At 40.7% G+C, this 22,394-nt stretch overlaps 2 protein-coding genes across 7 annotated transcripts in view; one reads left to right on the top strand and one right to left on the bottom strand.

The window, feature by feature from the left end:
• EPHX1 (epoxide hydrolase 1) overlaps positions 1-17,509 on the top strand; it is a gene marked incomplete at its 5' end in the record, with an annotated part of 82,357 nt that extends 64,848 nt beyond the window's left edge. Inside the window, one exon of one of the 2 annotated variants that reach the window (XR_014174628.1) lies at positions 17,376-17,509. Of the gene's footprint in view, positions 1-7,316; positions 7,564-17,375 lie in introns of those variants that run through there. The other variant, XR_014174629.1, reaches the window with a different exon arrangement.
• TMEM63A (transmembrane protein 63A) overlaps positions 1-22,394 on the bottom strand; it is a 58,934-nt gene that overhangs the window by 35,674 nt on the left and 866 nt on the right. For 2 of the 5 annotated variants that reach the window (XM_081944124.1, XM_081944122.1), the window contains exons 2-10: positions 20,828-21,019; positions 20,177-20,250; positions 20,005-20,059; positions 17,192-17,229; positions 15,779-15,921; positions 9,205-9,256; positions 7,587-7,695; positions 3,000-3,070; positions 2,734-2,814 (exon numbers count right to left, since the gene is read on the bottom strand). In XM_081944124.1, coding sequence (XP_081800250.1) covers positions 2,734-2,814; positions 3,000-3,070; positions 7,587-7,695; positions 9,205-9,256; positions 15,779-15,921; positions 17,192-17,229; positions 20,005-20,059; positions 20,177-20,250; positions 20,828-21,013 — 809 coding nt within the window. In that variant the 5' untranslated portion in view covers positions 21,014-21,019. Of the gene's footprint in view, positions 1-2,733; positions 2,815-2,999; positions 3,071-7,586; positions 7,696-9,204; positions 9,257-15,778; positions 15,922-17,191; positions 17,230-20,004; positions 20,060-20,176; positions 20,251-20,827; positions 21,023-22,394 lie in introns of all 5 variants that reach the window. The other 3 variants (XM_081944125.1, XM_081944126.1, XM_081944123.1) reach the window with 2 other exon arrangements.

The raw sequence follows: 22,394 nt of genomic DNA, 5'->3' as shown, positions 1-22,394 counted from the left end.
TACCTGTGGAACCTGGGAACCAGGTACCTCTGATTCTGGGGGTCCGTGTCAGGCAGGCGGTAAGATGCTCTCCTGGGATATGGGGCCGGTCGGTGTTCTGACCTTCTGGTCGTGGCCGGGAAGACCTTCCGCTTATTCTTGTCTTCCACCAGGATTGGATCCAGTGAGGAGCCGAACAGTTTGTCCCCGGTGTAGTCAGCTCCTGCCAGGTGCCACTTAGCTCAAGATTCCACCTGCCAGTGACGTAGCCACAACAGGCGCCTGGACGCTACAGAGTACGGCAAAGCTCGAGAGGCATATTTAACTGCATCCAGCGTGGTGTCCAGCGAGAACTGGGTGACTGCCAGCACCTTGGAAATGTCTTGCAGTAAACGCACCTCTGTGGACGGGATCCTATCTCTCAGCTGTTCCAGCCACAGCACTGTTGACCTGTTAAAAAAAGGAGGCGGTTGCAGCTGCCCTAATAGCCCAGGTTATAGCCTGGAAGGACTTACGCAAGATCATCTCCGCCTTTTTGTCCCCTGCCTTGAGGCAGTTGGCAATGTCTCCAGTCACCACCGCAGAGGCAGAAGCCAGGCTGGCGACCGGCGTGTCCACCGAAGGTACCTGCAGAGCTTGGGCGAAGGTAGAATTGAGATTATAGAATCTACACTCATTGCCCCCCGGGTTGGGAAAAGATCCTGGCTTAACCCACTGGGATTTAAGCACCTCTAGGAACATCTCTGGAGTAGGGATCTCCTCCTTTTCCACCTGGGGCCTGTGGAAGGGCCCCTTCTTATTCCCCCCGCTGGTGCTGGGGGTGGCAGTTGTAGGAGTTGACTACAACTGCCACTGACTCCCTGGAGGGGAGTCCAGGTCCACTGTAGCCCTGGCCTTACCAAGTAAGGAACTAAAAAGGGAGGGGGGAAAGAGCCCGGTAATCTTGGGCGCATCAGGGGTCTGGGCATCTTCATCCTCAGAGAACCCCACCTCCTTCAACTCCCCTTCCTCCAAATCCAAAGCCTCACTGGCAGTGGAGGGGAAGGGTGACCTGGGCTCTCTGGTGGAGGTGTACCTGGGGTGATCCTGATGTCCCCTGGACTGGTCCCGGGAAGACCTACTCCTGGCACCCTGTGACTGGTGTTTCATCCCAGAAGCAATTCCCTGGGCTATGGCCCCGGCTAGCACCTCCTGGAAGGTCTCAGGAAGCTCTGGGAGGGAGGGGTGCAACTCTGGGGGTTGCAGCGGCTCCCCTGAATCAGGGGCCTGCGGTGCCAGTTGGTAGCTAGGCTGGCTAGAGACCCTGCCCCCAAAGGGGTCAGGTCTAGTCTCGGATGGATGGCCAGGCGATAGGGGGGGGCGATATGGAGCTACGCCCTCTTCCTGAACCCTCTGGAGAGCCAGGGGGTGCCACCTGGGCCTCCTCCAAGGCCGGGAGCTGTGGGGTGAGCGAGATCTGGAAGAGGAGGGGCTGATGGTGGCCCTGAATCTTCTGGAAGAAGCCCTGGTTGCCCGAACCTCCTTCCTAGAGGTTCCGTTCTTATGGGCCCTGGGGTGGCCTTTCTTGGCGGGGGACCTCCCTCTGGTGACTGGGGGAACCCCGCTGGAGGTCCTCTCGCCGGGATCCGCACCCCCTGTGGATCTGGTCCTCGAACCCCCACTCCTCGCCGCCTCCTCCATCGTACTCACGGTTCTGCTGATCACCAACCTCCTCCCTGTTTGCCGGCCTCGACTGTGGGCTCCGAATCCCCCTACAGTCCTCTTCTCTGCCACGGATCTGCGGCCCGAATTGCCGGCAGGCACCGATCCACGGCCCTCCCCGGATTACCGGCAGAGTTTAGGCCCTTCGAAGCCTCTTCCGGCTTCGGCGGTGCTTTCTGAATGCTCTCGGCGTCCGTAGGAGAAACGCCGGTCACGCGCTCACCCATGTGCTCAAGATGGCAGGGCAAGATGGCGGCCGCCGATCTGCGGCCCGATCTCTTGTAGCTGGGGAGCGTTGGGGCGATCCCTGCCGGATCCCCGATCCTTCGAAGGTCTTCGCCCATCTCCTGGAAGCCGGGCAGTCGTTCCACGCGCTCCATGCGGCGCAGAGGTTTCTTCCCCCTTTTTCATGACCGCCCAGCCGCTTGGGGAGCACGCGCTAGCCAGCGGCAAGGCTCTGCGCTAGCCGTGCAGCAATCCAGCAGCAAAGGAAAAAAGGTAAAGGGAAGAAAAAACAAAATTCTCCAAACAAAATTCCTAAGTCTTCGAAGTGAGGGAGAGTCAGGAAAAACACTCCTTCTGGGCCGAAGGCTGAGGTTAATCTGGGAGGTCAGAGGAGGTACGGAGGTGTGGCCTCAAGATTTACCTCAGCCTCCAGGGCAAAAGGGCTGTGATAATACCCATATGTGACTCCTCCCACGCCTCACTTCGGAGACTAAATTCAGTACACACACTGCAGCTTCCCCAATAAATGCACTTCCTTGGAACTTCTCAGAACAAGAGTCAAATTGACTCAACAGAAAATGCATGAATTATTTCACTGAGAGAATCAGACATTTAACAAATGAAATCACTCTACTGTGAGCATTACTATGACATCCTTCCAATGTGTTCTCTATTGAGTATTTGCACATATTTAATACGTTTTACAGTACGGGTCTTGTGGGTTGTCTGGTGACAGACAACCAATATTTATGACAATGGCACAGAAAGCCTATTGCACTTAGCATATTTTCTACTTAAAATAAGATGCTTTCTCCATAATACAGATACCTTTCATCGGATAGGTATGTGAGTTTGGCTACATCGTAACACAACTGTACCTCCTGCACAATGCAAGTTGGATAAGCCTCTCTGCAAAAGGGGGAAAAAAAGCTCAGTTACTACAGATTAATTACAGGAGGATAAGTAAAATTTCAAAAGAAAGGAAAATAGAAAAAAATAGGAAGGAATTACAATAGTCATTTCTCAATATACATGACTGAACTATTGCAACTAAGAAAATGTACATTTGAAAATCTTTTTATAAAAAAACTTACTTGAAATGATTTTCAATGGCTGTTTCACTGGCATTTTGGGGAAGGCCGGTTATGAACAATGTGCGCTTTACCTACATATAAAAAATAACATTCTCAGTGAACTGATCATAGAGAAAGATTGAAAGGAAAACTAAAGTGCCAGACCATCTCCAAAGTCCCTCCTAACACTTTCTTTGTATGATTCTACGACTGACTTCAATTCAGGTCTCTCTTTAACCTATACACATTTATAAATTACATTAAATTTAGCTTCAGTTTTTAAATTGTTACCAGGGATATTTATCATATTTTATGCATGTTATATCTATGTAGGCCAGTGCTTCTCAATTATTTTCTGTCATGCCCCCCCTAGGAAGAAGAAAACATTTCGCCCCCCCCCCCCGCGTGACTGTAAATAGTATCATTTGTCTATAAAATTGTTATAAGTACACCTCTGCATAACACTGTATCCTTATTAACGTATAAGAGAATAAAAAAAGAAAAATGTGGATCAATTTACAACAAAGAATAGCTTTATTAACTGTAGCAGAAAAGATTTAAAGGAGCACAGCTAGAACATATATATACATATATTTATATATAGAGTATCACAGAAGTGAGTACACCCCTTAACATTTTGTAAATATTTAAGTATACTTAAATATTTACAAAATGTTAAGGGGTGTACTCACTTCTGTGATAACACTGAAGAAATGACACTTGTATGTGCATGTATACATGTTACGGTGAAAGTCCGAAATCTGGTGAATGTCGACATTCACCGGTGAATGTCGACATTCACCAATCTCGCTTGGTGAATGTCCGAAATATTTGCTAAATGCCCTTATTTCTGACTTACACCGGTGAATGTCGACATTCACCAAGTACGTTTTCCCCTCTCTTTGGGGAGGAGGAGAGCCAGAGGATCGCCTCTCTTTGGGGAGGAGGAGAGCCAGAGGATCGCCTCTCTTTGGGGAGGAGGAGAGCCAGAGGATCGCCTCTCTTTGGGGAGGAAAGTACGTTTTCCCCTCTCTTTGGGGAGGAGGAGAGCCAGAGGATCGCCTCTCTTTGGGGAGGAAAGTACGTTTCCCCCTCTCTTTGGGGAGGAGGAGAGCCAGAGGATCGCCTCTCTTTGGGGAGGAAAGTACGTTTCCCCCTCTCTTTGGGGAGGAGGAGAGCCAGAGGATCGCCTCTCTTTGGGGAGGAGGAGAGCCAGAGGATCGCCTCTCTTTGGGAAGGAAAGTACGTTTTGCCTCTCTTTGGGGCATCCTTTGAGGCGATCCTCTGGCTCTCCTCCTCCCCAAAGAGAGGGGGAAACGTACTTTCCTCCCCAAAGAGAGGCGACCCTCTGGCTCTCCTCCTCCCCAAAGAGAGGGGGAAACGTACTTGGTGAATGTCGACATTCACCGGTGTAAGTCAGAAATAAGGGCATTTAGCAAATATTTCGGACATTCACCAAGTGAGATTGGTGAATGTCGACATTCACCGGTGAATGTCGACATTCACCAATTTCGGTCTTTCACCGTAACATACACACACAAACACACACATATATTTCCTGCATGCAGTGATTTCTAGAAACAACACCTGCTCGTCTCAATGGGAAAGACCCATGCATCCCAGATGCGAAGACAGTCCAAGTGGTCTCTCCCTCTGTCTCTCTCTCTCCCTCGTCTCTCTCCCTCTCTCTCTCTCTCTGCCTTTCTCTTTCTGTCTCTCCTTCTATTTCTGTCTGTCTTTCTGTCTCCCTCTCTCTTTCTCTCTCTCTGTCTTTCTCTGTCTCTCTCTCACTCTCTCTGTCTCTTTCTGTCTCTCTCTCTGTCTCCTCTCTCTCTGTCTCTTTCTGTCTCTCTGTGTCTCACTCTCTCTTTCTGTCTCTCTCTTCTCTCTCTCTGTCTTTCTCTGTCTCTCTCTGTCTTTCTCGGTCTCTCTCTCCTCTCTCTCTCTTTCTGTCCCTCTTTCTCCTTCTGTCTCTCTCTGTCTCTCTCTGTGTGTGTGTGTCTCTCTCTCTGTCTATCTCTTTCTGTCTCACTTCTCCCTCCCTCCCTCTCACTAGCTCTCTCTTTCTCTATCATCTTCTGAAGGTGGGGGGGGTTGAAAAGGGGCCCATTTTTTGTGCCTCCTGGGGCATCTGTGCACCCCATTTTTTCACCTCCCCCACCCCCAGAAGCATTCTACTGGCAACAAATGGGCAAAAATGGCCCGTTTTTTGGCCAAAACCTTCCCCTCACGGCCAGTTGCAGGGCGTGGATCCCGCTCGGAGAAGGCGGAGCGGCAGCTCCTCCCTCAGCCAGGAGCCAGCGGGGGCTGGTCGGACAGGCAACCTTGGCGGGAAACTCCAGTCCGCCGCCGCCGCTGCGCTGTTGCCGCCGCCGTTGCACCCAGATGGAAAGGGAGCCCTCGCGCCCCCCTTTACGGAGCCTCGTGCCCCCCCTGGGGGGCGCGCCCCACTATTTGAGAACCACTGATGTAGGCTAATGTGGAGCCAAGAGGTAAGTAGGTCAAAGTAGTATTTCTTCTAAGCAGACCAGATTTGAATCTGACCCTACCCTAAGTTCTTTGGAGGGACATAGATAATAAGCTACTATGAATGCAAAAAAAAAAAAAATTTCCAGAAGTACTTCAGCCCCCCACAGCTCTGAACCAGCTTTTACAGTTCCTGGAGAACCCATAGAAATAACATTACAGATAATTACTGATATTCAGTAGCAAAAACAAAAACTCAATTTATTTCACTTTCTTTTTGACAATTTAAAGGTTGGAAGCAAGTGATTAAGCCTTTATATAATTATTTCTGTCCTTTAAATTTCAGGTTAAACAAAAAAATTACAAATATTTTCCTTCATGCATAATGATGTTATCTTGTAATCCTATTATCGAATATATCTAATATATCCCATATGATGCCCAGAAGCTAGATAATGATGATCAGTGGTGGCATTCAGCCAATTCGCACCAATTCAGAAGAACCGGTTGTTAACTTTCTGAGCAGTTTGGTGAACTGGTTGTTGGAAGAAATCATTAGGGCAGACAACCGGTTGTTAAATTATTTGAATCCCACCACTGATGATGAGGGCACTTTTGTTAGTTCTCCCTCCAGAAAAAGCAGCTCAAATATTTTGGTAGAATCCAGATATCCACAAATTTGACTGCAACTAACCAAACTACAGGTGGCTACAAACCCCATTACTAGATTATACTAAAAATATGTTTTTTGTTGATAATGTGCTGAATTTTCATTTCCCATTACTGTTAGCTCCATAATGCAACCCCCTACTCCTGCATACTGCTTATTGACTTCCTTCCGACGCGCCCTAAAAAGTTGGCTTTTCCAGCAAGCCGGGCTAGCTGTTAATTTTATCTAATTTTTAAAATGTTAGTGTTATATTAATTGGGTTTGTTTTTTGGATTGTTTCTAATTTCCTTTTAGCTTTTGTAATATGTGTTTTTTAATGCTGTACGCCGCCCTGAGTCCTTTGGGAGAAGGGAGGCATATAAATCCAATAAAACAAACAAAACAAAAACAAGTTAGTGCCAACTGAGATAAACTGAAAATGATGTTTTTTTATTTCATATCCTTATCTCTGCCTCTGTTCTTACAATTTTTTGTACACTTCTAGGTCAGTATCCTCTCTGAGAAATAAGTTATTTATGCACTATTCTTGTAGTAATTGCACATTAAAAACATAGGGAGGTATGCACTTTTGGCAACACCCAAATGAGAAAGGATGGTTTTGCATTAAAAAAACCCTCTAAACTCATTCATATTAGGATCAGCATGCTTCATTCCCTTGGAAGTGTCAATTTGGGATGAAAATTTCATTACCTTTTGATAAGAAATAAAACATTTAAAACATAATACATACATCTAATATCTCAAATTCAGGTAAATTCATCCTAAGGTTACTATTATTTAAAGTGTAATTTTATCTATCTATCTGTTGTGTATAAGTATGCAATCACAGCAAATAATTTGGAATATGAAAAATTTAAAAATTCAGATTTTGTAATCAGCTTGAACCTTGTTTTCACTTTTCTTTACATAATTCAATACAAAAACATAAATACTCTAAAATCCCATACTAACATATATGCAAATAAAATCCAACAAACTGTTCTCATTCTAAACTCACTTTTATTATGGTCATGCTTATGTTTTTTAATTGGTAACAATTTATGTCATAACTTTAAAATCCCCCATCAAAAGCACAGATTAAATAAAAAAGGGGATGGTGATGGGAATTGTGATCTCTTTGTCCTCCACACATACAGTTTTGCAAACTTTCAATTACATTTTGTTTTAAAAGCAACATTTTAATGAAACACTTGTTGTCTCAGAGAAACTCTAGGTGACTTGTTAATGGGGAAAAAATCAAAGCGAGAGCAAGAAACATTATTCACAATTTGAATAGACCTATTAACACCACTGAGACTCTACAAAGCTGAATCGTGGAATAGGCAATTAGGTTTGTCCCATGTTGAAGACCCCCTCCTCCCATCACACCCTCAGTGAAGAAACAGGTATGTAAATACAATCTGCCAAGAAGCAATTTTCACAATCTTCACAAATATTTCACAAAATATTTTTTTTAATTCATAGAAACTTACTATGCTTTCTTTTTTGTATCTAATGGAACCCACATGATGTTTCATAAAGACAGCTGTCAAAATCAAGTAAACCACAGCAAAAATTGTATGTAGCCAGAGAAGATTATTCCTGTGAAGTAGAATTTCAGAAAATTATAAATGAAATAATTGGAGCAAAATATTTGCATTGATTACATTTATCATGGCCTCACTTATTTGCCTGGCTTTCTACTTATAGGATGCCTCTGCCTGACTTTTTGAGAGTTGCTTGTTCACCTCTGAGACACATTCAGCAAGTGCCCCTACAAGTAGTCCTTGACTGAAATTATGTCACTGTTGAAAAAAATAAACTCACTACCTGGCCTAAGTTATGGCTGTTGTACCGTCTTTACAATCAAAATTCAGACACATGGCAGTATAGTGCAAAGTTGTTACAACTTGGGAATCCTCAGCTGCCCATTCAGTTTACCAGTGCAAGAGCACTGCAACTCCTCTGACCCATCTATGCCCCCCCCCTTTATGCTCATTTTTCTGCCCTGCACAACTGCACTTTTGATGGAAGAACTATGGCTGAAGTCAAGGCCTTTGGAGAAGACAGCTTTATGCCAAGCTGGTGGGTCTGGTTGGTGGGCCAGAGGGGGGCTGATTTGCAGTGCCCCAATGGTCCTAAGTGTGGGCAGGCTGCCAAGCACCCAAATTTTGATCATGTGATTGTGTAGGTGCTTTAACGACAGTAATTTTTAGGCATGAGTTATAAGTCCATTTTTTTCCAGCATGTTTTTAATTTTGAACAGTAATCAAATGAATGATCATAAGTCAAGGACTACTTGTATATGTGTGATTCCTTAGTTTACTCAAAAAGTGTACAGCTCAGATTCAAATAGTATTTATTCTTCCACTGGTAGCCCACTTAGTTAAACTCTTCATATACAGATAGCATATAGAAACAGCTATTGGGAGGGAATGAAAATATGTCTCCATTTTACTCTTAGGCATTGGGAATTACCATATTTTTCGGAGTATAAGACGCACCTTTTTCCCTCAAAAAAGAGGCTGAAAATCTGGGTGCATCTTATACACTGAATACAGCATTTTTTGCCAGCCAAAACACTGCCCCCTTCACCAAAATGGCCGCGCATAGCTTTTAGGAGGCTTTCAGAGAGCTCCTGGGGGCTGGGGAGGGCAAAAATGAGAGAAAAAAAAGACTTTTTTTTTTGCTCAATTTTGCACCCCACAGCCCCCAGGAGCACTCTACAAGCCTCCCAAAGGCTATTCATGCCTTTAAAAAAAAAACAAAAAAAACAGGCCTGTTTTTGGAAAAAACGGGTCGTTTTTGGGAGATTTGCAAAGTGCAAAAGCTTTTTTTTTTTAAATTTGCCTCTTCAAAACCTTGATGTGTCTTTTACTCCAGTGCGTCTTATACTCCGAAAAACATGGTACATTTTTCACATTTCATGACAATACATTCTAAGATTCTAAGATAATTCATTGATAACTATGTAGTTATTACATTTTTGTTTTCAGTGCACATCTAGCACATCTTATTCTCTTCTACCAAATGATTAAAAATATTGTCCAAACTGAAAAGTAAAGAATGTTCAAGGAAAGTATTCTGAATATACATCTCATGATTACTTACCCTATTCGTAAGTTTGCGATAGTTGTTCTTCCAAAGCTATATGGATCTTTACCTAAAAGGCAGAAAATAATATTTTAAGTATGTTTTATTCATTTATTTGCAAATAATTACGGTAAGTGTTATACAAATAAAGCAGCTTGGTTATCCTATTACTGCTGCTTGTTAAGATAAACATAACATAAAATAGCTTCACTGAATCAAATCAAGTCATCTTCGTCTAATACAGTGGTTAAAAGGATCTATCTAAAAGGACAAAATGGATACAGGCCCTTATTTTGCCCTTGTCTCCTTGCTCCAATACAGAGACTAATACTCCATGATATACCTGTCTTCTATGAGCTGGTTCTAAATCTATTTCCAATTAACTTCATCAGATGATTCCTAGTCCTAGTGTTTTTAAAGAGAGACAAAAACGAATCTCGGTTTTATGCAGCTCAAAATGCTCATCTGTCACCTTTTTTGCAAAGTGTATTCAGACATTCTACCCAATCTATAAATAAGTTATTTAAACTCTCAGTCATACTGGTTGGCCTTTTCTATGTTTTATTCCAGCTCTATAATAGCATCGTTTTAAAAAAGTGCTGAGAACTATAATCATGTTGCAGACACAATTGTTAATTACATTTCTGTAATGGGACTATAATATTAGCAGTTCTATCTTCAATTTCTTTTGTAATGATTCCTACAATGGAATTTGCCTTTCATAATTAACCCTACCAGTTGTCAATATCTTCATTGAACTACTCACTGTGACTACCAGATTTAGATACTGATTACAGGTGGTCCTCGACTTACAACCATTCATTTACTGACCAAAGTTACAACAGCACTGAAAAGTGACTTATGAGCAGTTTTCACACTTATGACCATTGCAGCATCCCAATGGTCATATGATGAAAATTTGGATGCTTGACATCTGGTTCATATTTATGACAGTTGCAGTGTCCCAGGGTCATGGGATCACATTCTGTGACCTTCTGATAAGCAAAGTCAATGGGGAGGTCAGATTTACTTAATAACCGTTACTAATTTAACAACTGCAGTGATTCACTTAACAACTCTGGCAAGAAAGGTGCCAGAAAACAGAGCAAAACTCACTTCTGTCTTACTTAGCAGCAAAAATTTTGGGCTTAATTGTGATTGTAAATCGAGGACTAACCGTAGTTCCATGAAGCTCTGCCCCATCAGTGTATATACAAATGTTAGGGGTTTTTGTTGCATTATGCCTCAATTTTATACTTAATGACACTGAACTTGCCAAATTTGCTATTTGGCTGTCATCCACTCCAATTAAAGTGATATTTCACAAGATCTTCACAATCATTTTTTCTTTCAAATACTCCGAGTAGCCTGGTATCATTCACTCACTCGGATAGCTCATTGTTTATGTCTATTTATGATCAGAATTAATTTATTGGACCCGTGTCCCTCCTGGCTTGTACTGGCATCCTGGGAGGTTACGCGCGACTGGCTCCTGGGCCTGGTGAACGCCTCGTTGGGTGAGGGGTCTCTACCGGCCGCCTTGAAAGAGGCGGTGGTGAGGCCCCTGCTCAAGAAGCCTTCCCTGGACCCAACGGACCTAGTCAATTATCGTCCAGTCTCCAACCTTCCTTTTTTAGCGAAGGTTGTAGAGAGTGTGGTAGCACAGCAGTTCCCACGTCACCTGGAGGAAAATGATTATCTAGACCCGCGCCAGTCCGGCTTCCGACCCGGGCACAGCACGGAGACGGCCTTGGTCGCATTGGTTGATGATCTCTGGAGGGCCAGAGATAGGGGTTGTTCCTCTATCCTGGTCCTATTAGATCTCTCGGCGGCGTTCGATACCATCGACCATGGTATCCTGTTGCACCGGCTAGAGGGGCTGGGAGTCAGGGGCACCGTTTTACGGTGGTTTGGCTCCTACCTCTCTGGTCGGACGCAACGTGTGTTGACAGGGGAGCAGAGTTCGACCCGGAGGCCACTCACATGTGGAGTGCCACAGGGATCGGTGCTCTCGCCTCTCCTGTTCAACACATATATGAAACCGCTGGGCGAGATCATCCGTAGTTTTGGAGTGGGATATCATCTGTATGCTGATGATACTCAGCTATACATTTCCACTCCGAACCACCCCAATGAGGCCGTCGAAATGATGTCCCGGTGTCTGGAGGCCGTACGGGTCTGGATGGATGGCAACCGACTAAAACTCAACCCTTCCAAGACGGAGTGGCTGTGGCTTCCGGCCTCCCGGTTCAACCAGGTGCTTCCATCTCTGGCCATCGGGGGCGTCCAACTAGCCCCCATGGAACAGGTGCGCAATTTGGGCGTCCTCCTGGATGCCCGGCTGTCCATGGACAACCATGTAACAGCCGTGGCAAGGGGGGCGTTCCATCAGGTTCGCCTGATGCGCCAATTGCGCCCCTTATTGGACCGGGATGCCCTACGCACAGTCACCCATGCGCTAGTGACGTCTCGCCTGGATTACTGCAATGCTCTCTACATGGGGCTTCCCTTGAGATGCACTCGGAGACTACAGTTGGTCCAGAACGCGGCCGCGCGGGTGATTATGGGGAGGACTAGATACTCCCCTGTAACACCTCTCCTGCACGAGCTGCACTGGCTGCCTGTGGTCTACCGAGTGCGTTTCAAGGTTTTGATTATGATCTTTAAAGCGCTCCATGGCACAGGGCCTAGTTATATGCAGGATCGCATCCTGCCCCACACATCCCTACGACCAATTCGCGCACACAGAGAGGGACTTCTCCGGGTGCCGTCCGCCAAACAGTGTCTTCTCTGTGATGGGCCCAGCCCTGTGGAATGACCTCCCCCGTGACATCAGGATTACTTCCGATCTCCGCTCCTTCCGTGTACAGCTGAAGACCCACCTCTTTCAATTATCTGGCCTGGCTCAATCGCAATCGTAATTTTCCCATTCCTCCAAACTGTTTTAAATTGTTCTTAAATATTAATTTTTATTGGGTTTTTACAATTGGGGTATTTTAAAGTTGATTTTTAACTGTCTATTGATGTAATTTGTTTCCTCCTCCGTGTATGTATGTAGGTATGTTGCGTATGTATGTACGTTTGGTGTTGTTATATATTTTTTATGTTTTATGCTCCATTGTACGCCGCCCCGAGTCCTACCTGGAAAGGGAGCGGCTAATAAATCCAAATTTATTATTATTATTATTAAGCCTGGGTCCTTACACAAATAATTGAAGTACTCTACTTGTTTCTATCCTCCAGAGATAAAACTGTGTATGCTTCTCTTTCTGGTCCCTAACAAGTAAGTAATCAATAAAAGGACAGGCCCTATTAGCCTACGGTCACTAGGTTAGTCAACCTTCTGACAAGATTTTGTTAACAGCCTTTACAAAATTCAAATACAATATACTACATTAGCAGGATGATCTCCCTTCAGGTGCCTGTTGACATTGTAAAAGAAAAAAATAGAAAATTGATAAAGCAGGATAACCTTTGCAGAATCCATGCTGACTTTCCTTCAGCAATACTAGTTCTTCTGCATGTTTATTTTTTCTTTGGTTTCCCATTTCTACCTACTTTTTTCTGATACCTGACTGTTACATTAACTTTCATCTCATCTTCAGCTGAAGATCAAGACCCAGTCATGTAATCCTTAGCAATATCAGCATTAAAATAGCATTTTCTTCTTATTTCTGTCCTGTGAAAGGGCAGCCATAAGTTATTGTAAACATGCTAGACTTTGACACCCATTATTTTGTAGAGAGGTGAATTTAGTAACTTTATATAGAGAGAGACAATCTAGGCAGAATAGAGGCAACAATGCAGACAGGAAATATCATGCCAGTATAGTTTTTGCTGACTCAAAGGGGGGGAAAAGGGGGTTCCCAATGGGAAAGGAAACTGATTAATTCTAAGTATTGATATTATACAGTAGAAAAGTGCTAGTGACAAATACAGCAGCCAAGCCAATGTTCTACAATTAGTAAAAATCTAGAAAACAAAATGGAACTAAATGATAATACAGTGGATCATCTCCATCTAAATCAGTGTGTCTCAACCTTCCTAATGCCGCGACCCTTTAATACAGTTCCTCATGTTATGATGACCCAACCATAAAATTATTTTATGTTTTCCATATTTTTTAAAAAATATGTGTTTTCCGATGGTCTTAGGCGACCCCTGTGAAAGGGTCGTTCGACCCCCAAAGGGGTCCCGACCCACAGGTTGAGAACCACTGATCTAAATTGTCCTTCTGGCAATTAATATGTGCATTTTAAAGTTTCAGGATTCTTCTACCAGCAGCACTATCATGGAATCTCATGTTGAAGAGAACACTGAATTAAATAGAAGGGAATTTCTTGCTACCCATTTTTCCCCTTAAGATTTATAGATGTCATTAGCCCTACATTTCTGTGTTCTTTCCTTGGAAAAAGAACAAATAACTGAATTTATACCAGCTGTCTCTTCCCTATACTGGAAAGAATCATATCTGTGTAGTGGAAAAGATAAACCCAGCACATTGAATGGTGACTATCCTCCTTCCCATCCCATCTCCCCTCTTCTTTTGGATATGACCAAGGTCAAACCCAGTATGTCTTTTTTGCCTAATCCTATCAGACTCAAATTGACTCTCTCTGTCCCAGAAAAAGCTCCCGGGCAGCTCCATCTAGACCAGGGGTGGGGAACTGTGGCTCTTTTGCGACTTGTGGACTTCAACTCCCAGAATTCCAGAACCAACATAGCTGCCTCAGGAATTCTGGGAGTTGAAGTCCACAAGTCGCAAAAGAGCCACAGTTCCCCACCCCTGATCTAGACCAAAGAGTCAAAGCCTGCCTATCAGCATTCCATTTCCTTACAACGAACTTCCGCATCTCTGCTGTCCATCTGAAAGGTCCACTTTGCCTACCAAGAGAACTCACTCCAATTACAGAGACAATGACCTGTCCAGATTCTCCAAACTGGCCAGAAACCCTGTTTTGTGGCCCTCAATTTCAATTTTTTTAAAAACTTTGTTTTTCCGTTGTTCAGGGCCTATCTTTCTTGTAAAGCAGGTATCTAATTATCATTGCAATAAATATGGACCTCTTTCTTAATGTTGTGCTTCTTACTTTGGCAAAATTATATGGCAATTGAACAATTGTGAAAATTATTCTGCAACTGAATAATTTTGCAACAACTATATAATACTTTTTGAAACTTGGAAACAACGTTGTGAGAGAGAAACGTTTTTCTCTCTCTTTATTCTGCCGCTCTGTTCCCAAAGGATCAGGAATAAATGGAACACAAGGTCTCTATAGTTTTATAGCTTTCTTTGAGGAGCAGAAACTGTGGATAAAGTCTCTGCCCATTAAGAATTACATCGACAATCCACCTAGACATATTACAATATAACATTCTGCAAATATCTCAATTCCTATGATGCTATCTAAGCAACTTTATGCGGAAATACTTGGGGGGGGTGGAGGGACGGAACAATTTCACAAACAATTTCACAAACAATTTCACAAAACCTGATCTAAAACATATTGTTAATAACAAACTATCTTGTTATACTTACTGATTTGTTACAACCTTGACAATCCTTATGCATTGCAGAAAAAAAGAAACATATATTTTAACTTTGGCAGTTTCAGTTTCCTGAACTATTAGAAAAAGGCAAGAATAATATTTTTCAGGAAAATATAATCCTTTAATCCCAGACCTGTCTATATACTGAAAAAAGCTAAAGATGGGCTGTTCTAAATTCAAAGTTTTTCCATTTTAGTATTGTCCTAAAATAAAAAGTCTGCTACAGTTTCTGTATTTGAAATGGACAAATTGATAGAATTCACTTATTTTCAATTATCAATAATTAGCCTACAGCCTAGGTTTTGTTCTTCCAAATGATGGTGAACTGAGCATTTCAAGCAACTAACTTCTGAAATACAGGAGAACATTCCAGTTACTGAATGTCAATGTACATGTCCACTTGCCTCTAAGCACAACTTGAAAGAAATGTAACATGTCATCACCAAAACAAACGTATCGTTCAATAAAGAATATACTATAAGTACGCTTTATACTTAAATAACTGTATATTATTTCAGGAGATCAAAATCTAGCAAATTAAATTACAGAATAGGGTATTTTGATTATAAAAGATATACCATATTTTTCGCTCCATAAGACGCATCTGATCATAAGACGTACCTAGGTTTAGAGGGGGAAAACAAGACAAAAAGCTTTCAGGCGGAGCCTGAGAGGACTATAGATAGGTTTCCTCTCATGTGCCATCTCTGCCTAGTGATTCCTGAACTGCAGAAAAGATACAGAAGAGGCAGGCAACGACAAAGACAGAAGAGGCACTGAAAAGGACCCCGCCACGGCAGGCCAGCTGCTATTCACCAAAGATACACAGACATTTCCACCCACGTTTGGGGGGGGGGGAGAAAGTGCATCTTATGGAGTGAAAAATATGGTAATTTTCATTAGCTATTTCAGTAGTCTCATATGAATCATAGCGCTAATCTTCAAGACAATTCAGGTAATACAGAACCCTTCAAATGCTACAGTTAAATCAGATTGCTCTGTTTTGCACATATGCAATTCAAATCATAAAAAAGTTTCTTACCAAGCAAGTCACCTGATAGGTTTGCAGGAAGTATAATACACAAAGACAACACGCTGACCACGATCAAGAGACAGATGAGATGGCGTTGAAAGGAGAGATAAGTAATGGCATCATGCCCACATTGATCGTAAATCTCGTCATCACTGCACCACAAATAAAGAGAAGTCAATCATCAAATTTGAAAGTTGTGTAACCATAAGGAAAGTACTACATAGGAACAAATCAAAAGTGCTTGTGATATCTAATAAAATACTATAAAAATAATGGAAAAATAAAAATGATCACTAAATACTGTTCAAATTATTGCTTCTGACATTACTTTAACAATCTTCTATTTTACATGCCTTCTGTATTCCAGCTACTTAGAAGCATGTTTGACAAGTATTCTTAACAGCTGTATTCGTTTTATGGAATGGTTTGTCCTGTGAATGCAATAGATTCCGCCTCCTTTTATTATTTTCTAAATACTATTTTATTTTAATAGACTTTTCTCCTATGTACTAAGAGTTTTAAATATTTTGGTTTTTATTTCTCAGTGATCCTTATTTAAAATTGCAGGGTTGTCACTGTAAATATAAATCATTTTAGAGAGTAGTGATGCTACTACATAACATATAAATTAATAATTCAGATGCAAGTAAAAGTGCATCTTTATAAAAAAAATTGAGCCATTCTGCTCCTGCTTTTTTTAAAAATTAAACTTGTCAACCATTGTTCCATAGTAAGCGAAAGCCTTCTTAAAATGCTGTTCTAGGTTAGTCTTACATACAGAAGTAAAATAAAATTCCAATTTAAAACTGAACTACCTAATAGAACAATTAGGCTTACTCCTGCAACTGATTGAATGCTATAAAACAGAAATGTCACTCAAATTTTAGAATATAGCATTTTAATAGTTGTTTTTCCTTAATGAAAAATGTAGCAATACTGATCATAGAATTTTCAATGTAATTTGAAGCTGATTCAGGACAGCTATTTCATTTCTATAGAACAAAATTAACCAAAGTACTTAACCATAAAACAGCACTTCTTGTTACAAAATCCAAAGTTGCACATAGGTTTTATACTAATCAAGTAATCAAGTATATGTATATTACTAGATCTTTAATTATTCATTGCTTGAAAAATTATTATAATGTTTTAACCTGAGAGGAATCATAGCAGATTCATATTTTAAGGGAAAACCTAAGTCTAAAATACAATAATTTAAAATTAACATCAAAACTATGAGTTAATAGTATGAAGGGCAATATAGTTTATTTAATAATTACAGTTCTTATTTACTGAATGCATAACACTAATGCATAAAACAGTCAGCAAACAGGGAATGAAATTGAGAAAAATGAAAAAAAAAATTATTTTCTTAAAAATATTAAACAAAATATTCAGATCGCAACTTTTGTGCATACTTACTGCATGCGAAAGGCAGAAACCATCCAAGAACAAATTCCCTAGAAATAAATATTTACAGAATTGTTATTCTGAAAATAAACCAGTCTTAGATACAACACAAAGCCTCTGGGTGAGATCATCCATCACCATGGGCTGAGGTATCTGCAGTATGCTGACAATATCCAACTCTATATTTCTACCCCAGGTGACCCAAGATATGCTGTTGCTGTCCTCTCACGGTGCCTGGAGACTGTGTAGGACTGGATGGGAGAACAACAGGCTTCCGCCGAACCCGTGTAAGACCAAATGGCTCTGAGCATGTGGAGCCTCAAGGTCTGAGACTTTGTCATCTTTAGTTCTGGATGGGGTGGCACTACCCCAGATAGATCTAGTTTGAAATTTGTGGGTTCTCCTGGACTTGCAATCACAGCTAGGACAGCCTGTGCTGCACCAAGTCCCTGTGCTCAATCATTCAAGCCCTAGTCATCTCACAGTTGGACTATTGCAAGCGCTCTACATGGGGCTATCCTTGAAGAGCATTCAGAAGATACAGCTGGTGCAGAGTGTGACTTGCATTGGCTACAGGTTTGTTTCTGATGTAATTCAAGGTGATGGTAATCACCTTAAAAATCCTTCCTGGCATCCGTCCAGGCTACTTGAGGGATTGCCTCACTCCACTGGCATTGCCCTACCTTCCCCCTGGATGCCAGCAGAGGAGGCATGCTGCATTCTCCATCAGCCGAGGTATTCTGTTGGGGTCCAGAAAATCCTTCTCTGCTATTGCTACTGCACTTTGGAACATCTTGGCCCCCAGAGTGAGGTTGGTTCCAACCCTGCTGGCCTTCCACAAAAACTTAAAGATCTGGCTCTGCCAGTTGACTTGAGGCTCCAATGCAGGGGTTTCACATTGGGAGAGATTGATATATTAATAATAGATCCCACTTCACTCCCTTCTCATCCTACTCCCTCCCTCCCCATCCTTTAGTTAGGGCTCAGTTTTATCTTTTTAATATTGTAGGTTGCCAAGAGTTACTCGATGGTAAGATGGGTGGCCAATAAATTTTACAAATAAAATAAAAATTATTATTAGCAGTAATCCTGTTGCAAAATGTGACTCTCACTTGCTCTTTCCAGCTACAATTGTAGTATGCTCTAGGCCAGAAGTGTCAAACTCATGGCCCATAGGCTAGATGCATCGCCCGCTGATCACTCTCACCCCCATTTTAGCGAAGGGGAAAAAAGTCACAATACGTCATTTGACAACAACAGGTTTTAACAACCCTGTTCGAGGCAATTTAAATTCTGCACTTCTCAAACAAGGGAATTAAAGTGACCCAAAGTGGCATCAGGAAATTTTAAAAAAGCAAACTTTATGAATTGGTGGTACCAAAGATCCCTGTAAATTGTCTTTTGTAACCATTTAGGAATAAGCAAAGTGATATTCTTGGATCATTCTTACCTGTCCAATATTTAAGAGTTGTCAAATGGAAGTTTGACACTTCCTGAACTTAAAATCTTTAGTGAAATGGAAAACACCAAAAAGATGGGATTGCCCCAGTAATTACACCGTAAATCTAATAAAATAATTGGCTTGATATAGTCTATAATGGTGTCTCCCATTTCTCTAATTGCAAAGAGAGTGCCGTTTATTCCATATTTTAATAATACATATGCCTCAGAGTCAACAGGATCTGGGGGAGAGATTAATTGCAAATGCAACAATTATGATGTGAAATAGTCATAATCATTATGGGTATGTTTAGCTTAAGAGAAAGAAGGACTAGGGGAGACATGATAGCATTGTTCCAATATCTCAGAGGTTGCCACAAAGAAGAGGGAGTCAAACTATTCTCCAAAGCACCTGAGGGTAGAACAAGAAGCAATGGGTGGAAACTAATCAAGGAGAGAAGCAACTTAGAACTGAGGAGAAATTTCCTGACAGTGAGAACAATTAATCAGTGGAACAGCTTGCCTCCAGAAGTTGTGAATGCCCCAACACTGGAAGTCTTTAAGAAGATGTTGGATAGCCATTTGTCTGAAACGGTATAGGGTTTCCTGCCTAGGCAGGGGGTTGGACTAGAAGACCTCCAAGGCCCCTTCCAACTCTACTATTGTATTGTATTATTGTATTGTATTAATGGATAAAAATACTTACAATGTTTATATTAATTTTAGAGGAAAATCATAAAATTGTATTAATTTTACTTAATATTTCAACCATTTTATGATTTAAAATAAGTGGATATCTCCGCTTCCAGAACGTGCAATTCCTTTTGTGGATCACATTAAATCTCCTTTCGATACCAATGATCTACCATTTTAAGGAGAGAAATATTGGCAATTTTTCTGAAGTGAATCCTGCAGGCTGGATGTAATTTGTGCTATTGCAGACACAGTAGTCTACTGTGGGGACAGACCATTGTGGAACATTTAATACTGCCTCCAGTTTAGAATATTTGCTTCCAGAAAAGTAGTAGGTTACTCTGGGAATGAGTATACAGTTGTCTTGGAGATACTCAAATACTCAAAGATATATAATAAAAACAAACAGGACAGTCTGAGGATTCCATTCCTTAAATAATGAGTTTTACATTTACCTAGTTTAAAAGTGTTAACATAACTGCGCAGGGACATTTCTTTAGAACACTGATTCTTTATCTGTAAAATATTAAAGTTTAAAGAAAATTTCTGTATTTCCACAAACTAGTCCGTAAAGTATTGGAATAAAATGGGAGCCATAAAAATATTACCTTTTAAAGTATTTCTTAAAATATTAAGTGGCAATATTTTATGAATAGCAAAATGTCATATGCTTAATCCAATAGACAACTGACCTCTTCAGGTTGAGGTTCTTCAAGAACAGAAGTGGATTCAATTACTTCATAATACCTAGATTCAATCGAAAACAAAATAACAGACTTCAGTGTTAGAATTTTATACTAATATAATACCTGAAGGTTCGCCATCATGGCACTAGGATATAGAGCACCAACTTCTTATATTTACCTTTCTGATACTAATGCAATGCGACCATAATCCCAAAATCTTCTTCTAATAAAGGAAAACATCCCCAGCAACACCTAGAAAATAAAAAGGGGATTAATTAAAGGCTCAATATTCATGTTGAATTATATGCTTCTTCCACTTTATTTTTGCTTTTACTTTAGACAATATAAAATATAATATATAAACTTATAAAATATAATATATAAGACAATATAAAAGCTTCAAAATCAAGTAGAACACCAACACAAAGTAATCTAATATTTGGCAATGAAGATGCATTAGTTAAAATAATGCTCTTTTTACATAACATTATAGTTGCATAGATTATATTATTGTATTATAAATATATAATGAATAATATTACATTGCATTAGGAAAACACAAATGCTACCTTTAGCTTGACAGACAGTACAAAATTTTTCAGATTCAAGACAATGAAGTAGAATTGCTATCAGCATGACAAGCCCTATTTTCCAGCACAGTTCTCTCTAGTGGAGCAGGAAGAAGGGAATATTGAAGCTCTTCTTTTCAAAGCTATATATATTTCAGCAAAATGAAACAAACTATTTATTCACTCTTCAAATTGCCATGAGCCAACAATGTGAAAGAAAAAATATCAGCTAGCTATAAAAATAAATAAATCAAGCCTACCAAAAAGCAGATTACATCAAGCAGCAGGACAGTAGGAACCCCACCAAAGGTTACTCCTTGAAGTACAGTGCTTCCTTTTGCAGAACTGTAACAGTAGGTCCCATTTGGAGACTCAGTATTATTTCTTCTACTTAACAAGTGAACCAGATGTGAATGACCAGCATCAAAAGTCAGGAATGGAATCATGTTGTCCTACTTGAAAAAGAAATTGTATAGCAGGAAAAATACACTTTTACAGATTATTTATTTTTGTTTTATAATACCTTTTGTCTATTTGTAGTCAGTTTTCATAGCTGTTCAAGCATGGAAGAAACTTGCTCATTTCCAACCATCTACAAGTATTAAATTGTCTTTAAAGCTATAAGGACCACTTCCAGAAAGAGAGTCATTCACTTAAAATTTTCAAAATTATGCTTGATAAGCAGGGGCAGCTGTACCCAGGGGAGCCTTTACGCAGGTCCATTTTGTATGCCAGTTATGACCCCTCTTGGAACAGAAGTATTTACTTCCAGTCATTTATGTCTTTGACATCATCTGACTGGATTACTACAATATAATCTATGTGGAACTACCCTTGCAGAGAGTCAGAATGTACATCTGGTCCAGAATGCAGGGATCTGAAAGGTATGTTTTGGTCTTGTTATAGAATACACTACTACAAATGCTATACTGATTTCCTATTTGCTCTTTGATACAATGGAAGGTCCTGTTTGTCACATTTAAATTCCTTTATGGCTCAGGACCAGAATATCTGGAGGATTTATTCCTAATAGCTTCTGTCAATCCATTTAAGATTTGTCAATGTCCTCCCACCCATTTTTTTGTTTTATTGTTTGCTGTTGAAGATAGAAATATACAGATATTTTCTTTGTGTATATTGTTTTTATACCAACTGGGATGTATACCATTGCAGATGTACATTATAATTAGACTAGTCTATAAGCCCAGTTAAATAAATTAATAAATATTTCTAAGAGGTACAAACTATCATTCCTTTAACTCAATTTTACAATTGCAATTACAATTTATTTATCTCTGATTCAGTCATTTATTTTTCCAGGCATTTGTGCAGTGAATTCTGAAAGAGTGGAAGAAATCTGGCTAGAACAAGACTATTTGCCCAAAATAAATTATAGGCAAATAGATGTGATGGGATAGTGATGTGATTAGAAAATGCATTTCTTCCCTGCCATAGAAAGATAAGATTCCAACCACTCCATCAGGAAAGCAGAATCCATAAAGCAAAATAATTTAGTTAGCACAATTGCATAAGAGATAAAACATAGCTTAATACTTCTCCTTTCTGAACTTTCAAATTGTTTCTCAAAAACAATTTCAAAAATTCCTGCAGATGCTATAATGGAGTCATTTTCACTTGCCACCATTAATTGAGACTGAAATATTTTCAGTCTTAGAATATATATGTATGTATTTATAGATAACTTACTAAAGTTTTCATAATGCCTTTGCTCATTTGGACAGCCTAAAAAAACCTCAAGATCACGGCATAAAATATCTGAATATTGAATAGAACGTTATTCTCCCTTATATATAAAAGTAATAGAGG

The sequence above is a fragment of the Natrix helvetica genome, assembly GCF_964273705.1.
Source record: "Natrix helvetica genome assembly, chromosome: 2".
Lineage (NCBI taxonomy): Eukaryota > Metazoa > Chordata > Lepidosauria > Squamata > Natricidae > Natrix > Natrix helvetica.
Note: the sequence above shows the minus strand (reverse complement) of the source record. Positions and strands in the feature narration are given on the sequence as shown.